We start from the raw sequence: 17,573 nt of genomic DNA on the forward strand, positions 1-17,573 counted from the left end.
AGGAGGGAGGAGCAGATAGAACTGACTTTAGTTGCATTCCTCAATAAACAATGACGTGCAAACGGATTAGACAAAACTGTATTTGAAGTGATGGAAAAAGAATAGATTAGTTTGGTAGAAGCTAGGGTGGAAGCAGAATTATTAAAAAAAAAATCTACAAATGGTTACTTACTGAGTTTATTTCACTGTACATCTTGTTTTCCTGCGAATTCTTCCTTCTGAAGCTCTCCTTGCGCACAATGCCAGCATGCTTTTTTCCTACCAAAAAAAAGTGCAGCTATTTGCCTTTTCAGTCATACAATTAGTGACTGAGAAATGCTCAGCATCGTATTTTTTAATCAGTTGTTATTTCATTTGTGTTTTGTTCCACTAAACTTTGACTCTGTTCCTTTAAACATAATTATGAGTAAATTTAAAGTATATTGACAGTTAGTCCCAGTTAGTTTCCTTCTATAACCTGCAACCAGAATTGGACAGGGGATAATTTTTTTTCAAAATGGTAGAAAGAGGATTTCCAATGTTCTTTCTTTTAGATATGCTACCTGAGACCCTTACCAGTCTAAATTACCATGTACCTCCTAAATGGGGGGAAAAAGTAGAAAGCACCAGCATTTCAGATGATTGTCAATGACCAAACAGTAGAAGGTCTGCAAAGTGTACATAATTGACTCATCAGAAGAGAAAGTAAAGACAGACCATATACGTCACAGTTCAAAATTGCTGCAATAATGAGACATATTTACCACAGTGAGTTTGTGAAAGTAGGGAAATAGTAAGAAGAAATACTTGCTATAAACCATGACACAAAGATGTGATTAAAGAAAAAAAAAAAACAAATAACCTCTGCATCTTCGGTAAATGCTGAACTCTCATTTTTCCAGTTGGTTAACACATCTTTTCCTACAAGCCAATGTCCAAAAATCAGTGGTTCGGGGTAATGAAGAAGAGGCTTCTCTTTAAAATGTGTGTAATCATTCTAGGAGCACATGACTTATGAAAAGAAAAGGTTTCATATTTTTTAGTTCAGCAAGCTATGGGTATCATGCATTTTGCACTGAGGAGTGGACATTCCTACATATATATATATATACACATTATATATATTTCCATCTCTTTTTATAGAAACGTCTGTGCAGAATTTGCCTGCAACCATGCAGAAGGCTGGCTAAGCAGTTACGCATCCACATTAAGCACTCTGCTATTGCTTCATGACATACACACACAGAGTGTATTCACTGTGTGCGGGTTTACAAATTCATGCCTGTGGTGGGAGAGAGATGAAGCTTTGGGTGTTTGGCTGCTTTATAAATAATGAAGCAGAACATCTGTCCACTGGTAAATGTGGGAGAGTGAAATTGATATCACAGCTCTGCCAGCCTTTGTAAGCAGGAGAGCTTCAGGGACTGCGCTTGAAATGAGTCTTTCTGGGTAAAGAAATACTTTCTCCTCCTCCTAAAATTTTAATAGTTTTAATGAAGCTCTAGCCAAGACTGAAGCTTCACTTGGTGTGGATTGACGTAATGTAGAGGAAGATACAGTTCCTCCTCTGGGAAGCTGTTGCAAAAGATATGTCTTATCGTGCATTTTCTCACCTGAGCAACTTTGCTAGAAAGGTGCAAATAGCCTTCTCCATGCTAAACTGTGTGCTAGGGAAAAACTGTTTAGAACAGCCAAGGAAACATCAACAAACTGATTTTTCCATTGAAAATCCGAGAGAAAACTGAAAAGACGGAGAAATATTTGTTGCAGTTCAAAAAGGGAGGAACTGTTAGTAAATTATGTACCTAGTCTTTGGTCTTGGTATGGAAAAGGTTGTTCTGTTTTTACCATTTGTTTTCTTCTCTATTTTCAGAAGGACGCCCATCATCAGAAGAAACAGCAGTAGCTGCCCTTTGGTAGAAGGGCTGCCCATTTGCTCTGAAGGAAGAGACCATGCTGAAGCACCTTTTTAAGATACCTTCCGTTCTGAAATTCAAAAAAGATCATCTAACATGATCCTGGGTTTAAATAACAAAGATGAATTTGAGGTGATTGTTTGCTTGGTACTGCTGCCCTGGAGTTAGCTGCAGAGCTGACCACTGGAAAGGCACAGTGCAGGAAGATACTCCTGTGCTGCAATACAGTATTTCACACCTGCATAACCATCTAAGAGGTATCTCAGCTGAGTGACGATCGCAAGATTCCTGAGATGATTTGACCTGTGATGGAGGGACGCTTCTGGGAAACTGCTGGAGGACTTCAGCACAGGGCACCTGGCATCTCTGCCCTCACCGATCCGGGTCAAAGTCCAAAATGAACCACACTTGGACATACAACCTGAGCTTTGGTGCACCTACAGATCCTGTTGAGCCAAGGGCTGGACTCTCACGAAATGGGCATACAGTAGTGGCTGTTTTTCTTGGATTTATCTTGTTTTTTGGTTTCTTGAATAACTTGATTGTCCTCATCCTCTTCTGCAAGTTTAAAACCCTCCGTAACCCAGTCAACATGCTCCTTCTGAACATCAGTGTCAGCGACATGTTAGTGTGCATCTCGGGCACTACCCTCAGTTTTGCATCTAACATCCATGGCAAATGGATTGGAGGGGAGCATGGTTGTAGGTGGTATGGCTTTGTCAATTCCTGCTTTGGTAAGAATTCAATGATAATTCTCTTATCTTATTCTTTTTAACACCGGTGTGTGACACAACTTGATCAGTGAGCTCGCTGCTGCTCTGTGGTAAACAGATGGATGCTTTGATTGCCTTGTTATGGTCAAACATGAGTGAAATGCATGGTTTAAAACATTTTAACAAAAGACTTTATGAAAGAGTAGCACAGATCTGATAAATATTTCCTAACATACCCCATTTTTTGAAATTACTTGTTTTTAAGAGCTAAAAATGGCATCTAGAAAGAGGCAAGCCACTGAAAGGAGTTTGACTAAGTGTATGAACATATATAATACTTCCTTCTTTTTCAGGAAAATCTGTGCCAACGCTGAACTACAGGCCCCTCAGTGCTGCTTCTGTCATGGACAGAGCCTCCTAAAAGTACTCTGTTTACCATTTGTAATTGTCTATCAATCTATAATATGAATTCCCTCATGTCCCAGATAATGACAGTTTTCATCATTAGATGCTTTCTGTTCTCCCCCAAAGCAAAATCTTTATTTTAAAATTACATGCTTGCAGATTCAATAGCAAATTAAGTCATAGGAATAGATTTGTTGGAAGTAGTCAGTGTGCATCAAAGCCATGGTAAAACAGTGTTCAGCGTTCTTCTCCTGTCCAGACAAAACTTTTCCTGCAACCAGCTTTTGCACTGCTAGATTTAAGCGTTTGAACTGAAAATTATTTTAATTATTAAAAAAAGACAAAGGAAAAAGCACAGTCAGAGGGCAGCCTTCATCCCTCCAAGGTGGCCCATCATTTCAAGAATTGTATCACCAAGCAGTGACCCTTTCTGCATTTATTCCTAAGTTCAAAAAAAGGTCCACTAAAGCATAAACTAGCCTGTGGGTGCACATCTAGATGGGATCCTTATCTCACCCAGACTGGGGGACCTGGCACAGCTCCCTCTTGCTGTACGTCCTGCTTGGTGCCTCTGGGCCACCAGGACAGGACCAAGCGCATCCCTGGCTCTTCTCCCACCCTGGAGTTGTGGTGCGTCTCGTGAAGGCACTTTGGCCCGAGAAGTGCTCCTGCAGCCCTTGTTGTAGGGTCAGGTTGTGGATCCAAACCCATGTTTTCTACCTGAATTATAAGCTCTTGCTATTTCCAGTGGTGTAGTCTCTGGTACCCTTCCCTTCCTCAGACGTGTGCTCCACTGGTGACAGTTAACTCAGCCTGGCACCTTCCCCTGGGAAACTGCTGCTTTGCCCAAAGTGAGCTCTCGGGAGTTAGCAGTGTTGTATAATACAAAAACACTGACTTTGGCCATCCAAAAATAGACCCCATTATCAACAATACCTTGGCTTGTTTTGGCGGGCTGTTTTTGGTTTGATCTGTGCAGAGCAGAACGACATGTCTTCTCCTTCCACGTTTCATTTCCATTTTTTGTGAATTTTATGAATTCCAATATTTCAGTAACTAGTCTTCTCGGGGAGAAAGAGGTTTGGGCTGATTTTTTTCCATCCTTTGATTTAGCTTCCTTTTTGTTATTTAGGGGTGGGACAGGAGAATAACATTTGAAGGGAGGGGAAAAAACATATGTGTTTAAGGGGTTAGAAAAAAAAGTATATTGAAGGTGCTCTTCGAGCCTGCTGGCTTCTGTCAGGATACCTGCATGTTACCACCCTGGTAAATGTGGAATTAAACCAGCAAATGGGTACGTTTCTCCTGGGGTGACTTGCTTATGGAATAATTCTTCTAAGTCAGATCTTCTGTATAAATCAGATAGGTGGCAGGAGTGCAGATTTCTGTGCTATTGCGATACCTGTGCTCATGTGAGAGTTTCTGGTATAATTCTTAAAATTGATTAGATCATCAAGGAACAAGCAAGCAAACAAAAACACAAAACCCAGAATGCCAAAGGTGACCTCAGCTCCTCTGAGTGGTGTTGGTGCTGTCAGCGGGGTGTCCTGGGCGGCTGAGGCAGCCTAAATGCAGGTGGTTGTTGACCTGGGCACATGGAAACTTCTTGTGACAGTGTTAAAAAAAATTATTTTGCAGTTCTTTTCTCGAAGTCTTGCAGTGCTCACAACGTTTTTTCTTTCACTAGTGCGTATAAAGGGCATACTGAAGAAGTTTGCTTGCAGAGTTATAATTAAAAAATGTTCACTGGAAAATAACATGAGTAAAAGCAAATAATGGTAGCAGGTTGCCTAACATTTATAGGTATCTATGGACAGATTATATCAGCCAATAAATATCATTATTCATCAGGTCTTTTGAAATTTTGTACTTCAAAGTGTCCTAAAAAAGAGCTACTGTAGGTGTGCAGTGTGTTGATGGCTTTTGCAGGTCTTCATAGCACTTGACAATAAAATGCTTAGGTATACGATTTTTTTTTTTTTCATTCAGCGCTGTAAGCATCACAGGCTGAACAAGGATCCATTGAATGGAATGGTTAATTTTTTTAATGGCTATTGGAAAGTGACATGAGAGAGTTGTGAGCTTTTTATTGTCACTTGCATGTATTATTGCTAAAAGAAAAAACAAATAGCGTCTCATTCATTGTAGGATTATTTTTCTTGTCTTCTGTGGACTTTGGAAAAATTGTATAAAACTTATCAAAGTGATTCAGAAACTCAAGAGGCAGAAAATCAAGTATATTCTGTGTTATAAGCTGGTGGCTTAAGACCTCACTGACTGGTGCAGTGTAGTTACTGAGGCTAAGGAAGCTTTTTGTCAGCAAGAGGATTTTTTGACACCTAAGTATTACAGTTTAGATCATAGCCTTTGGCCTGATCACTGTGACTACCTTGTGAGTGGCAAAGCTGATTAAATTTATAAACAGAAATGCAAAAGCCACAAAGACTACAAAATACTATATGAGGCTATGATATAAAAGGAGCATGTAAGAACACAGAAATGGCAAAACTGTATAGGCTGGGAGGAGGACATTTCTTTGTGTTATTTACACTTTCTTGCAATCCCTTAGCTATTCTTAAAAAGGATTACATACTTTCTATTCGCTAAAAATTAGCTTACCCTCCTTTGTGCATCATGTCTGATTTTGGCCTGTCAAGGCTAAGAGGAATGGTCCTAATGCTCAGGGTCCAGAATAGAGATGTGTAGTAGGAAAGGTAATTAAGAAGAACTGAAGTTCAACATCAAGCTTTGTAAGAATAAACACTTCAATATTCTTATCTGCTCCTTTTTTTCTCACGGGATAGATCCTATCCTACTAGGATAAACATCAGTATAGGGCCAGGATTTCAGATGATGTTACAGTAAGTTCACTGGCTTCAGTAGAATTGCACTTTCTTGTACCAAATGAAGGTATGTACCTTTTTTTTTTAAACTACAGTATTTTCCTAAATCATTAAGAAATTTTAAGTGGGCAACTAATCTTCATGACTTGGTGAGTATTTGATGATGTGTAAAACACGCCTAAGCCAACTTCAAACTGTTAAAATATTTTTAAATGCAGTTCATTCTTAAAAGGCTTCTGAGAAGGACTGCATTTTAGTGGTTATTTTTTCCCCTCCTACTTTGTTTTGTGATGCTATGAAAGCCTCCTTCTTCCTGTTTAAAACCAAATTGAGAGTGAAGCTATCCCCCAGGTCTGTGGCCTGGATGAAACCTGAGCCAGTGAAAGTAGGAAGCTGAGATTTGTTTCAAATGTAAATGCATGGTGAGAGATCACTCTTTTTTTCTCTAAAGTGTCTTACCTTTTTAAAAATCACATAACTGTTGCCCTGGGAGGTGATCTGGAAAGCAGATCTGATTCTACAGATCTGATTCTCCTCCCAGCAATATTGACAGTGCAATGTACATTGATGTTGCTTACTGTGGAATCAAGCTGTAAGTTCTTTACTGTGTTCTTTACTTTACATTGCTTACCCCAGGCACTTAAAAACCATGATCCAAGACCCAGCACCACGGGGTTGCCATGGGCACAGTGGAAAAAAATATGGGCAAAGTATAGGTGTTTGGTTTATTTAGTTGCTGCTTTCCACATGTCTGCTTTGTGATTTCAAACCATTCACAGAAAGCAGAAGTTTTAGAAGCTAATGGGAGGTGCAGATGCTGATCAATAAGCACGTAATGCGGATTTTAAGGAGAACATTCAATATCATGAGACCTGTTATGGAAGCGTTAGAGCTGTTGGGTCTTGATCTGGGGGAGCATTAGGGATGGAGCTACAGGAGGAACAGCATGGGCTGTTCCCAGCGTAAATGATTTTACCCTGGTGCTTGTGCATGTTTGCAGCTCTGTCAAGTAGGTCACTGCAGTGGAAACTGCACGTCGCTGAGTTGGGGAAATGGATGGATTTGCTAAATTTGCTCCTATTACCCACCACTTAGCCACGGTTTGACAGGCTCATGGTTATACATTTAAGCAAACATGGAAAAGGACACAAGGACAGGACACATTTTCCTAGCTGAACTCTGAGTAAACTTTGCAAGCAAGCTGAAATAAGAACTGTTAAATATATCATGAAATGATTAGGTATTAGATTTTAATTCAGGGAAAATACATTATTTAGTAACACACTCCCATAGAGACCATATATACACAAAGTGATATGCCATCCTCAGATGAAGTTTGTCATGCAGCTTTGACCATCTAACACATGATCTCTCCAGTGCCTTATTAAACACTTCCAATCTCTGGACAGATGAAAACTTTCAGAAGCATTTCATCTTTTCCCAAGATACTTGCACTAATGTAGACTTCCCAAACATGTAGGACAGGCAGAATTTTGGCTCAGATAACTTCTGGAGTTAATTTTCAGACTTGCTACTTTATGCCATGCCATATCAGGATTAAATATTAAATATATTAAAATACATATGGGAAAGATGAAGCTTTCTCTGGCTCAGGAAATCCAACACTAGATTCTAATGCTGAAAAAGTTTCTAGGCGCATCACTAGCAAGGATATTTTTGTGACTGTTGAACTCTTAGCTCATGTTTTCACGTGTCTGCTGGTTGTTTTCTCTTCCTTGGCCTTCATGGTAGTTAAAATACCTGGCAGTTTGCCTGAGAAGTTGATTCCAATATTTCATTTTAAAAAATGAATTCAGGTTAGTGTTGTGTAAGTGAACATCCCTACACGAGAGGACACAGAGATGCTTATGCCATGTGAAAGCTGTGTGATCCAAGGCCATGTCTTTCCGCACAGTGTCCTGTCTGTCCTGGGTGCAGGAGGGGGCTATGTTCTTAAACCTGCTCTAACTGAAGGCAGGCATGTGTATGTGTCTTTATGTCCATTGATAAACCAAGGTCCTATCTAAATGAGAACTTTAATCTTTCTAGAAACCCCATAGTACTCAGCTATATGGGTAGATAATCTTTTCAGTCACATTAAAGCAGTTATTGATTTATTCCCTTGTACACTGCCAGAGAACACACTGAATGAGAAATGGAGCTGCTCATGATTTTGTTTTAAAGTTCAGCTGCCTTGTGACCTTAAACAAGTAATTTTCTTCTTAATCTTTTACCTTGATTTTATATGCTGTGACTTAGACTCACTGCACTAAACTAAAGTACTTAAATTTAGAGTACAGACTTCTAACATACTGGAAATGCTCTGCTTATGAGATGCAGTTGAGACTTCAGGTGAAATGAATGGCTCTTCTGTGAGAAGATACATTTATTTCCAGGAGTAAAGACATAATCTCCCTTGGCTTGATCCTGCGAGAGCTCAAGCATGAAGTTTCCTGAGCCCTGATACAGCAAGTACTCACCTCCCAGTGCAAAGCTGCTCTTAGCAGCTCCTCACCTGCCCACTGAACATGGATAGCTCCTTTTCCAGTGGGCCTGGGATGGGATTAAAAGTGGTATTTCTATAAATAAAGCTGATAGCAAGCACAGCTAATCAGTAATGTTCAGGAAAACGTAGTTCTGCATCAGGCCCCCAAAAGGTTCTCTGTTTGAAGTGTATACGCTGTTATGCCTGCAGTTAACACGATCCATGCAAGCTTTCCTAGGTGGTTGTTCAGTATCAGAAATACTCTGCTGGTTCAAAGAGAGGGGGGGAAAAAAAGGGGTCTGACTAACGGGAATAGGTCAAATGTGCCTACAGTTCCTTTATCTAAAAAAGGAGAAAAGTTGTCATTACCTAGAGGGCTTTACTTATTTTAATACAGTGTTGTGGCTGATGGTTTGTCCTGAATTTTTCTGCTTGATTTCAAGCACCTGATAAGCGTTGGATTGTATAGTAGATGGAAAGACAAAAGTACTTAATCAGGAGATATGTAATCTGAATTCCTCTGTGGTATCCCCTCTCTAGGGAAACTGAAGTTAGCCTGCTGTTCTTTTTATTTAAATAATTAATCAATGAGGTAGTGGTATATTATTAAATACACTTCTGAGCACTGTATTTACATGGAAAAATGAAACACTGAACCCCTTAGAGATAGATGGGAAACACCTGACTAAAACCAGACACTTTCCAATCCCCTGGGCTTTTTTAATAATCAATAGAAAAACAAATTTGTACTGCCAGCATGCAAATTGTCTGACGTATTTGAGATGTTCTCCTCAGGGTGATATGAGCTGTGCCCTACAAGCGCCCCTTTATCTCCACCAGCTATGAAAGAAGCCCAAGCTCAGGGGTAGATATTTGCTCTGTACCTCTCTGGAGTCATGAGATGACCCTCACAAATAGTGTGCTTATTGTTCCTTTTGTCTTTCTGTCATTTTCTTACTTTTGCTTACAATTCCCTCCCCACTTCAGTGTCCTCTTCCTGGATTCTGGGTTTATTTCTTAGTTTATTTCTAGTTCCTATAGGCATTAAACACTGTACAATGTTGGAATCACTTGGAATAGTGGACGATCACTTGTCCAAGAGTGAGTATTTGGAAGACATCTGTTGTGTTTCCATGAAGAGGTGCCCAAGTCCTCTTTCAGATCTTGAGAACCCTCATTCATCATGTAGGGAAAATGCTGTCTGCTCTCCCTACAGATAATTTGTAGAGCACAAGTATTGGGCTTTTGTGTGCAATTTAAGTGCTTGGAGCCGGGAGTCAGCTTGGGCAAAAGTTTTGGAAAAGCTGGTAAAGAAGAAATCATATCATGCGGAGAAAGTGGAAACGGAAGACCTGATGTGGTGCTTTGAACATTATTCCTGAAATCAGAGACCTCACTCTGGTAGATGGTTGAACACTGGTTTAGGATAAGAGAAGGTTTTGCCTTCGTTATGGCAGAGCGTCCCCTAAGGTCTCATTCAACTTGCCCATGTTTTTAAGTTGTTGCAGACCATGGGTGTTGATGCTAACAGTGTTAGGTCAGATCCCGTGGTGTGTAGTCGCTGTCTGTATTGCCAGGCATGGTTGCTTCTCCCTCCTGTCTCCCTCCTGTCTGGGCAGCCCCAGCTCAGCCCCGTCTCCGCACCATACTGCAGTGGGACTGTGGGGTGCACCAGTACCCCCCACTTCCCCCCTCCTCACCCCTCCCAGCTTTCAGCACAGTGGAAATTCAAGCACATGGCTTAAACAGGAGCTGGAGTGTGCTCTGAACAGGTCGCTGATCCCCGGGTACCCTCAGCATGCACCAGCAGCCATGTGTAGGTTGGGTCATCGTATTTTCCCTTGGCTGCCATCCTTAATGTTTTCTGCTGTGTTTTGTTGTATGATAATCTGGAGTCTATGCCTGACCAAAAGAAAACAGCAGAAAACATGCAGAGATACCAACAGCGAAGGGTGGACACCAGCTTGTGTACATGTCCCTGGAAAGAGGGACAGAAGGACAGAAGAATTCTGTAAGGAAATCAATAACTTCTTTGGCATTTTTTGTGTGTAGTTGGCAGCTGCCTGTGTAAAAAAAAAAATTCTGCCCATGCCCAAAGTCTGTTTCTATGTATGTGCAAGTGACTACGAATTTCTGCCAATGTTTGATGCTTCCTTATTGAGCAGCCATGCTTGCAGTTCACTTGCATACTTGTGGTTCTGGGACATTGCTCTACGTTATGGCCACGTGTTGCAGGACGCTAAGGACTTTATGCAAGGAAGTACACAAATAACATCACTTTACATAGAGACCTGGAATAGGAGCTTAAAGGCAAAGACCACATCGGATTTCTTGCAAAATTATCCTGACGGTGAATACGGTCTAAAAGGTCATGGCTGTAAGCTGTGTTTGAGATGATGGAACAGCGTTTCTGTCAGAGTTAAGTTTAATCATTTGCATTTGGAGGCCCTTTTCCCTAATCCTGGGTCATGGCATTAATCCAGGCAACGCTATGCCTGATGTCAGTTTTCTATTACTTTAGGAAAAAGCAGAAACCAGCTGTGCCGGTAGTCAGGCCACACACATGTGAAGAAATATGTTACTAAAATGTAGCTGGCTTGCTGGTCCCTCAGTGGGTAAAATGAAATAGAGCCCAGTAAATAAGCAATATTCAATCCAAAAAAGTATATTAGAGAGCAGTGGACTTTGCTTGTGAAAGGCTATTAAATCATATTCTATTTAACTATGTGTTTAATAATCTCTAGTAACTCGTAATACCATCTGCATGCTGACACACCTGAACAGAATTCAATAATTTTTTGGAAAGCTTTTAAACTTCCCTTGTAGTCCCTGAAGTATACCAGAGAGAGGATATTATCTCTGGCTATTTAAATCCAAGTTATATACCTAGTGGCTTTTTCTTAACTGATGACATTCATTTTCTATGTCCATTTCTTTTTAGGAAGCATTTAAGCAGAATGCTACATCTTCCAGTCTAGTAAGCAAATGAACACTTACAGGCTTTTCCGTGATAAAAGGGATAGAGGACCATTGGCATAGTTCCAAATAATGACACAATAATAGGTAATAACTATCAATTTCATTTTTTCCCCTTTTTCTCAGCCGTGGCCAATACTTCACACTTAAAGTAATCACCTTTTTTTTGTGTGTTTTTTTCCTCTGTTAGTGTGTCTGCCACTTTTCTGATTAGGAGTGTCTATTAAGATGAGAGAATCATTTGCAGTAGTTTGTTAAAAGAGTGTGCTGACATGGAAAAATAAGTTTCTTCAAAAGCTGGAGCTACCCCATTTAGATTTGTATTTTTCTAGGTATCAACACTAGCTGATAAACTGTTTCTGAAACTGGAGATTCAGTAAATGTCTAATAAGTTAATAAACTACAGCCTCTATTGATTCACAGACCACTTATTGTTTCTGTTGATTTCACAGCTAACATGATGCACTACTTAAATAATCCAAATGCCTCCTATTACTGGAAGGTTTGTGGGCTTGGTTTTGTTGTGGTTTGTTTGGTTTTTTAAATATTAAGTCAAAATGACCCCTGGCTGCTGTAAATTTTCCCACAGCTGATACAGGCAGGATGAACATTTGATATCTGCAGAAAGCAAATGCAAGGGGGCACCACTCCGGGTAGCCGCTTCCTCATCCTGACATCCCACCGCTACTTTTCTATGAAGTGTCCCTGTGCTTTGACTCCCGAGTGGTTTGGGACCTGGTTACCCTTCTCTCCCCCCGTGCCACGCTGGCCCAGTGCGGATGAGGGGGGGCAGATGAGCGAGCATTCACCCCGTACAGGGGTGAAGCCTCAGGTTCCCTGGGGGTGCCTGACTCCCCTCTCATCTCTCGCTGGTCCAGACAGTAATGCCTCTAATCAAGGTCACCTTGTCACCATCTTTAAAACTGCTGTGTTATAACAGTGCTAGACTTCATGTCCTTTGGCTGAAGGTTTCTGATGCCAGCTATCAGCATCAGGTTCAATTGCTGTGGGCAATTTCAGCCAACGACTCTTACCAAAATGTGGCAAAATTACATTACTTCTCCTGCTTCTGGTTTCTTAAACCCATTTCACAGACAGATGCCAGTATGTTGGAAGTACAATCTCATTCTATGGCCAGATACAAGCTTTTACTGTTCCTTATGAAAGTATAGCAGCCACGATGCAGAAGGCTAGTGACTCACTGGGGTAAGCTGTAAATCTTTACATATATTCCGTAGTGTTTCATTAGGGGCAGACGTTCACTGTGTGCTAATTTTCTAGTGTTGTTTTTCAGTTGTATCTTCTATGCTGTTTCTTTTTTTCCCCTGTTGTTTTATTGTTTCTATTGGTTTCACTAATGTTATCCAGAGCAGAAATAGTAGATAACCATAGGAAGAAGGGATCAAAGTGAGAAGGCTTCAGACAAGTCAATAGACGGAAACTGTTTTAAGCTGAATTATTTTCATAGAGGCTTATAACAATAGAAATTTGTTCAGGACCGAATAACTGTCAGGAAAAAAAGGGGAGAAAAAAGCAGACTTGATTGTGAAAGTTTTTCATAAGGAATAGTTTGATCATCTTTAAAAATCAACAGCAAGGTAAAACTTTGCTTAGATTAGGACTCTAACAATTTCTAAGATTCAAAACCATTAGTTAATTCGCATATGCAGCATTTTATCGCTTGGTATCTAAGTGTTGTCCGAGTCTAGTACAGACCTCTGAGATAGTACTGAAATAGCACGCTAACATCTGGCAAGATTTGCTTTGACCTGAGAAATGGTATGAATTTTACAAAAACATAGATAATCCCCTTTAACTTGTCCTTATGAAAATTTTAGAACACACAATGGTTGAATACAGTTGGGTCTGCATTAGACTTAATTCTTACATGCATATGCACACCAAAGCATTATTGTTTGCCAAATTTACAGTTTGTAGGTAATTTCTGTTCTACGTTCAGGCTGTTTATGAAGTTACCAGGGGACCTCTTTACACTGACATGTTTAATCACCCGAATGAAATTATGCAAGCTGCTAGCGCACTGCGCAGCACGAGGCAGAATAACCTGGAGCAGGGATCTCGCGTGGTGGTCGGGAGCGCTGCCTGCCCCTCCACCTCCGGCGGCAGGGCGAGCACCGCGTGGGAGGCTGATGGCCATCCCTGCCGCTGAGCCGTCTGCCTCGGTGCGGGTTCGGCAGGAGTTAATTAGAAACAGTTCTAGGGTAGGAAGTGATATCGTAGGGATGAGGAGTTACAAATTCTGCCTCTTAATGAAAGGGTGGAGTATCTACATGGTATGTGGGTGTGTATTATGTATATGTTCTGTACACTGACTGTGGTGCACAAAGCAGCTCTTCTCCATGCAAGTCTTTGTAATAAATCCCAGCAGTTTGCCTTAATTTATCCAAACTGCCAAATTTTGCTCTGTTTTTGGTCTGTTCAGTTTTCAGAGAAAGAGCGTGTGGCAGTGCAAGAGGGCCGAGGTCCAGCAACGGTTGCGTGAGGATGTCGAGGATTGCTTTACTGCGTGTACTTCTTAAAACTGAAAGTGTATTTCTGTTTAATATCCTTGTGAGAGGCAAAGACTGCATCAGAGGAGTAGGATGAAAGGCTGCCAGATAAATATGCCAGTCAGGATTTAAATGGGCTTTTTCTAATGGGTAGAAAGCAGGTTATGAGGCAAGACAAAGCCATAGCTTAATATTCTTTGTGATAAGAGCAGTAGACATACCACCATCTGGTTTGCTCCATATAACAGTTTTTCTCTGTTGGTCAGTGCATCAAGGGGTGTTTAACAAGGAATTTGTGGATAAGAATGAGTAAGAGTTTTACAAGTGTTAATATCTTTTCTGGGGTTGGTGGCATTCAGACCTTTGGGAAAGAAATATTAATAGTAGATATAAGCAGGTAATGGCCTCTTACTGTGCTGTAATTGTTTCTTATAATTTCAATAACTAAATAATAGTTGTGCCTTGCAAAGGGTTGTGTATATATACATACTAAGTATTTGCCATTCAAAAATATGCTGCCCAGCTATGCTTCTAGAATACTAAACTTAAAGTTAGGATAACTTTCATCATCCAATGGTATTTTTCCAGTACATAGTCCCAGCAGCCTGTGATTTGTGGTGTAGGGACTTTATCCCTGAAGTAGTACTTTTGAGTCTAATAGGTCTTCCTGGATTTATCTCCCAGGCCGCTTACTCTTGGGAAGCCTGCAAAATTTTGTTATGCACAATGTAATATGTTAAGGAATTCCACTTATTAACTATGTACTATGCAAAGAAGAGTACCTTCTCCTGTTTGTTAATTCTGAGTCTGCAACCTGATGATTTCATTTGAAACCCCAGTTCTTGTACTATGAGAAATACTAAATAATCTTCCCCCCATCCACCTTTTCACATTTTCTCTTCTTTTCTCTGTTTTCCTTTTCTAATGAGCCCTGATGTTTGCTTTTCTAAATGCTGCTGAGCATTACTGCTTAGTGGAAGTGGTTTGCATAAAGCTATCGATCATAACACTCTTTGCAGAGCAGTAAGTCAGTCAGAAACAATCGCTGTGTATTTAGAGCTAGGACTGTTTTTCGCCACATATGGCAGTTGACATCAGTATTGCATTTCATCTGCTCAGTGACTCAGTTTCATGCAGTACTTCGCAGTCAGCTTTTGTTGATTTTGAGTTATTCAGCGTAGTATAATCAGCAAACTTCACTCTTTACCATTTTTTCCAGATCATCTATTAATGTGATGAATAACCCAGGGCCTAGCACAGATCCGTAGGGGACTTTGCTGGCCACAGTTTCCACTGAGAAAACTAATTATTTTTTCCTGTTCTTTATTTCCTGCCTCTAATCAATTATTTATCCACGTGAAGATCTCCGTTATTGCAAGGCAGCTTACTATCCTTAAGAGCCTTTGGGCTAGTCGAAGCTGTTTGGAAATCCAAGTAGGCTTTATCGAACATATCACCCGTCTGCATAGCACTGCCACGGACCTCTAATGAATTAGTGAGGGATGGCTTCCCTCCACGGTACCTGTGCTGGCTTGTCCCAATATGTCGTACCTCCTTATACATCCACTACTATATTCTCTAGTGCAATTTCCACCGATCTATTCATTGTTGCCGATTAGACTTGTCGGTTGGATGAAATGTACTGCAAAGGATTTCGGTCTGCATCAGTTACAAACCATTTCTTAATGGATGTAGCAAAAGATCTCCTCTTGTGAGGCCCTTCTGAGGGGTTAAGGAATGGAGAATACCACTTCTCCTCACTGCAAATCCTTTAGCCAGCAAAGTCATCTTGGATAGAGATAAGAGCAGCCTTCTCCAGTCTTTCATCCCATGTCCATAGCATGTGAGGTTGTTGGGTTGTAAAACTGCACAAGAAACTCTTGGCCCAAGGGCAGTGTAAAGACTGGTCTACATATTTTGACACTGCATTCATATTATCAAATATGACTAGTTATTGACCTGTTAATAGCTAGTTATTATAAAAACCAATTTGACCACTAGACCTTATGACAGAGACTTGACTCAGCAGAGTAAATATTTGTAGTGTGTTCCATCTCTGGGAATGGTAACTGCCAAAAAAAGCAGATTATAGAATAATTTTAAAATCTCTAGAAATATACCTTTATTATTAAAAATGAGCAGTTGCATTCAGTGAAAAAGCAGAGGCTGATAGGAAAGAAGTTAGCTAGATGTGCTGTGGTGGAAGTTCGGCTCCCTGGCTGGCAGATGATAATACTCTGTAATTTCACCTCTTAGCTTACTTGGTGCTATACCCATGTGTAGAACCCTGAGACTACATGCTCCACGTTACATCTGTGCAGATGCTCAGCATGAAGGAAGGTCCCAGGGATCTCCCCCCATTTGGAAAGCAAAGGAGCAGTCCTGGTGGGAGGTGGGGGTCCTGCAGGACAGCGTGGGCGTGGACATGGGGATGCTGCAGTGAACCTGACCGCCCTGAGAGCATCCTCTTCCTGCGCCAAGGCTGTACATCCATCCCTGCTTTCCACATGCACACGAGCCCCAAAGACTTCTCCTGAGATGTTGCTGTACAGGAGCTCCATCTAGTGCTGACATTATTTCTTATTCTGACTCCCTAAGGCGGCTGGATAAATACACTGATATGGAGGTAGCCACTTTAGGAGGCTGAATTTGCAAGTGCTAGCCTGCTTTCCAGAATGCAAACGGATCCTGCATAACATATGGAAAGTGAGACTGAAATTAATATTTGGGGTTTTTTTACTGTGCTGGTATCATTGAGATGCAAAAGGAAATTCTTTGCTATATTTATGCCACTAGGAGTAGTTGTTGGTTGGTTGGTTGATGGATAGGCATATTAATAACATAGCAGAAAAGCATAGTACTACTCAGTGATGCACATTATAGATACACAAGATACAGCGAAGAATTAAGATCACCCTTATAGCACAACATGTACACATTTAAAAATTCAGCAAGCGGGGAAAGAAAGAAAAAAATGATAATTCTTTACTATTAAAATGAATACATACTATTTGTATTGAAGACATCACCAAACACAGAAGGAAGGGTATGTCGTAGAAAGGACAAAATAGAGAAATGACTGTTGAGAAAAGAGCAGGAAAGATTTACTGAACAGGACTGTTAATGCTTGCTGTCAGATTTGTCCCAGCAGGCTTGGATGCAACAGTGATTTCACAGTGATTTCTTTCAAGTGCAGAGTTAAACTGTGACTCCTATTAGAGTTAAGTAGGAAGAGAATTCTTTAGGGAAGGGAATGATTGCCTGCTCTAAAGGACTCACAACTACAAGTCATCTAAGCAAAAGAAAACAAATAATTAGATAAATTAAAAAGCATTTGATAAATAGCATTTGGTGTATTTACTTCTATTCAAAGTGAATTGTTGATATTTGAAAGCCTAGACTGCCAGCATTTAAAAACTGGTTGTAACTGCTAATGTGTAACAAGTGATTGTGGGAAATATTTTCTAAATTTCAAATCAGTAGAAGTGCTTTTAATGCCTTAAAAATCAAAAAGAAATGGTGATCTGATGACTAACACGTGGGAGCGTTCAAGTAGAGTAAGAGTCACCAAATGCAAGAATATTTGACTGCTTTGACCGTTTACTCTAGTTTGTTACATAGATATTTAATAGGTATATCCAAATACAGCCAATGGGGTTTTGGAAGCACATTCCATTCTCAGCTGCCTCTGCCAGTTACTGAGGCATCCATGCATTCCTCTGCAGTTCGTATTGTTTATATTGGTA

General features: G+C 40.5%; 1 protein-coding gene across 1 annotated transcript in view; it reads left to right on the forward strand.

The window, feature by feature from the left end:
* Nucleotides 1-2,292: 2,292 nt before the first annotated feature.
* LOC140646209 (pinopsin-like) overlaps nt 2,293-17,573 on the forward strand; it is a 94,089-nt gene continuing 78,808 nt past the window's right edge. The window contains exon 1 of the mRNA XM_072849785.1: nt 2,293-2,629. Coding sequence (XP_072705886.1) covers nt 2,293-2,629 — 337 coding nt within the window. The remainder of the gene's footprint in view (nt 2,630-17,573) is intronic.

The sequence above is a fragment of the Ciconia boyciana genome, chromosome 1 (assembly GCF_034638445.1).
Source record: "Ciconia boyciana chromosome 1, ASM3463844v1, whole genome shotgun sequence".
NCBI lineage: Eukaryota > Metazoa > Chordata > Aves > Ciconiiformes > Ciconiidae > Ciconia > Ciconia boyciana.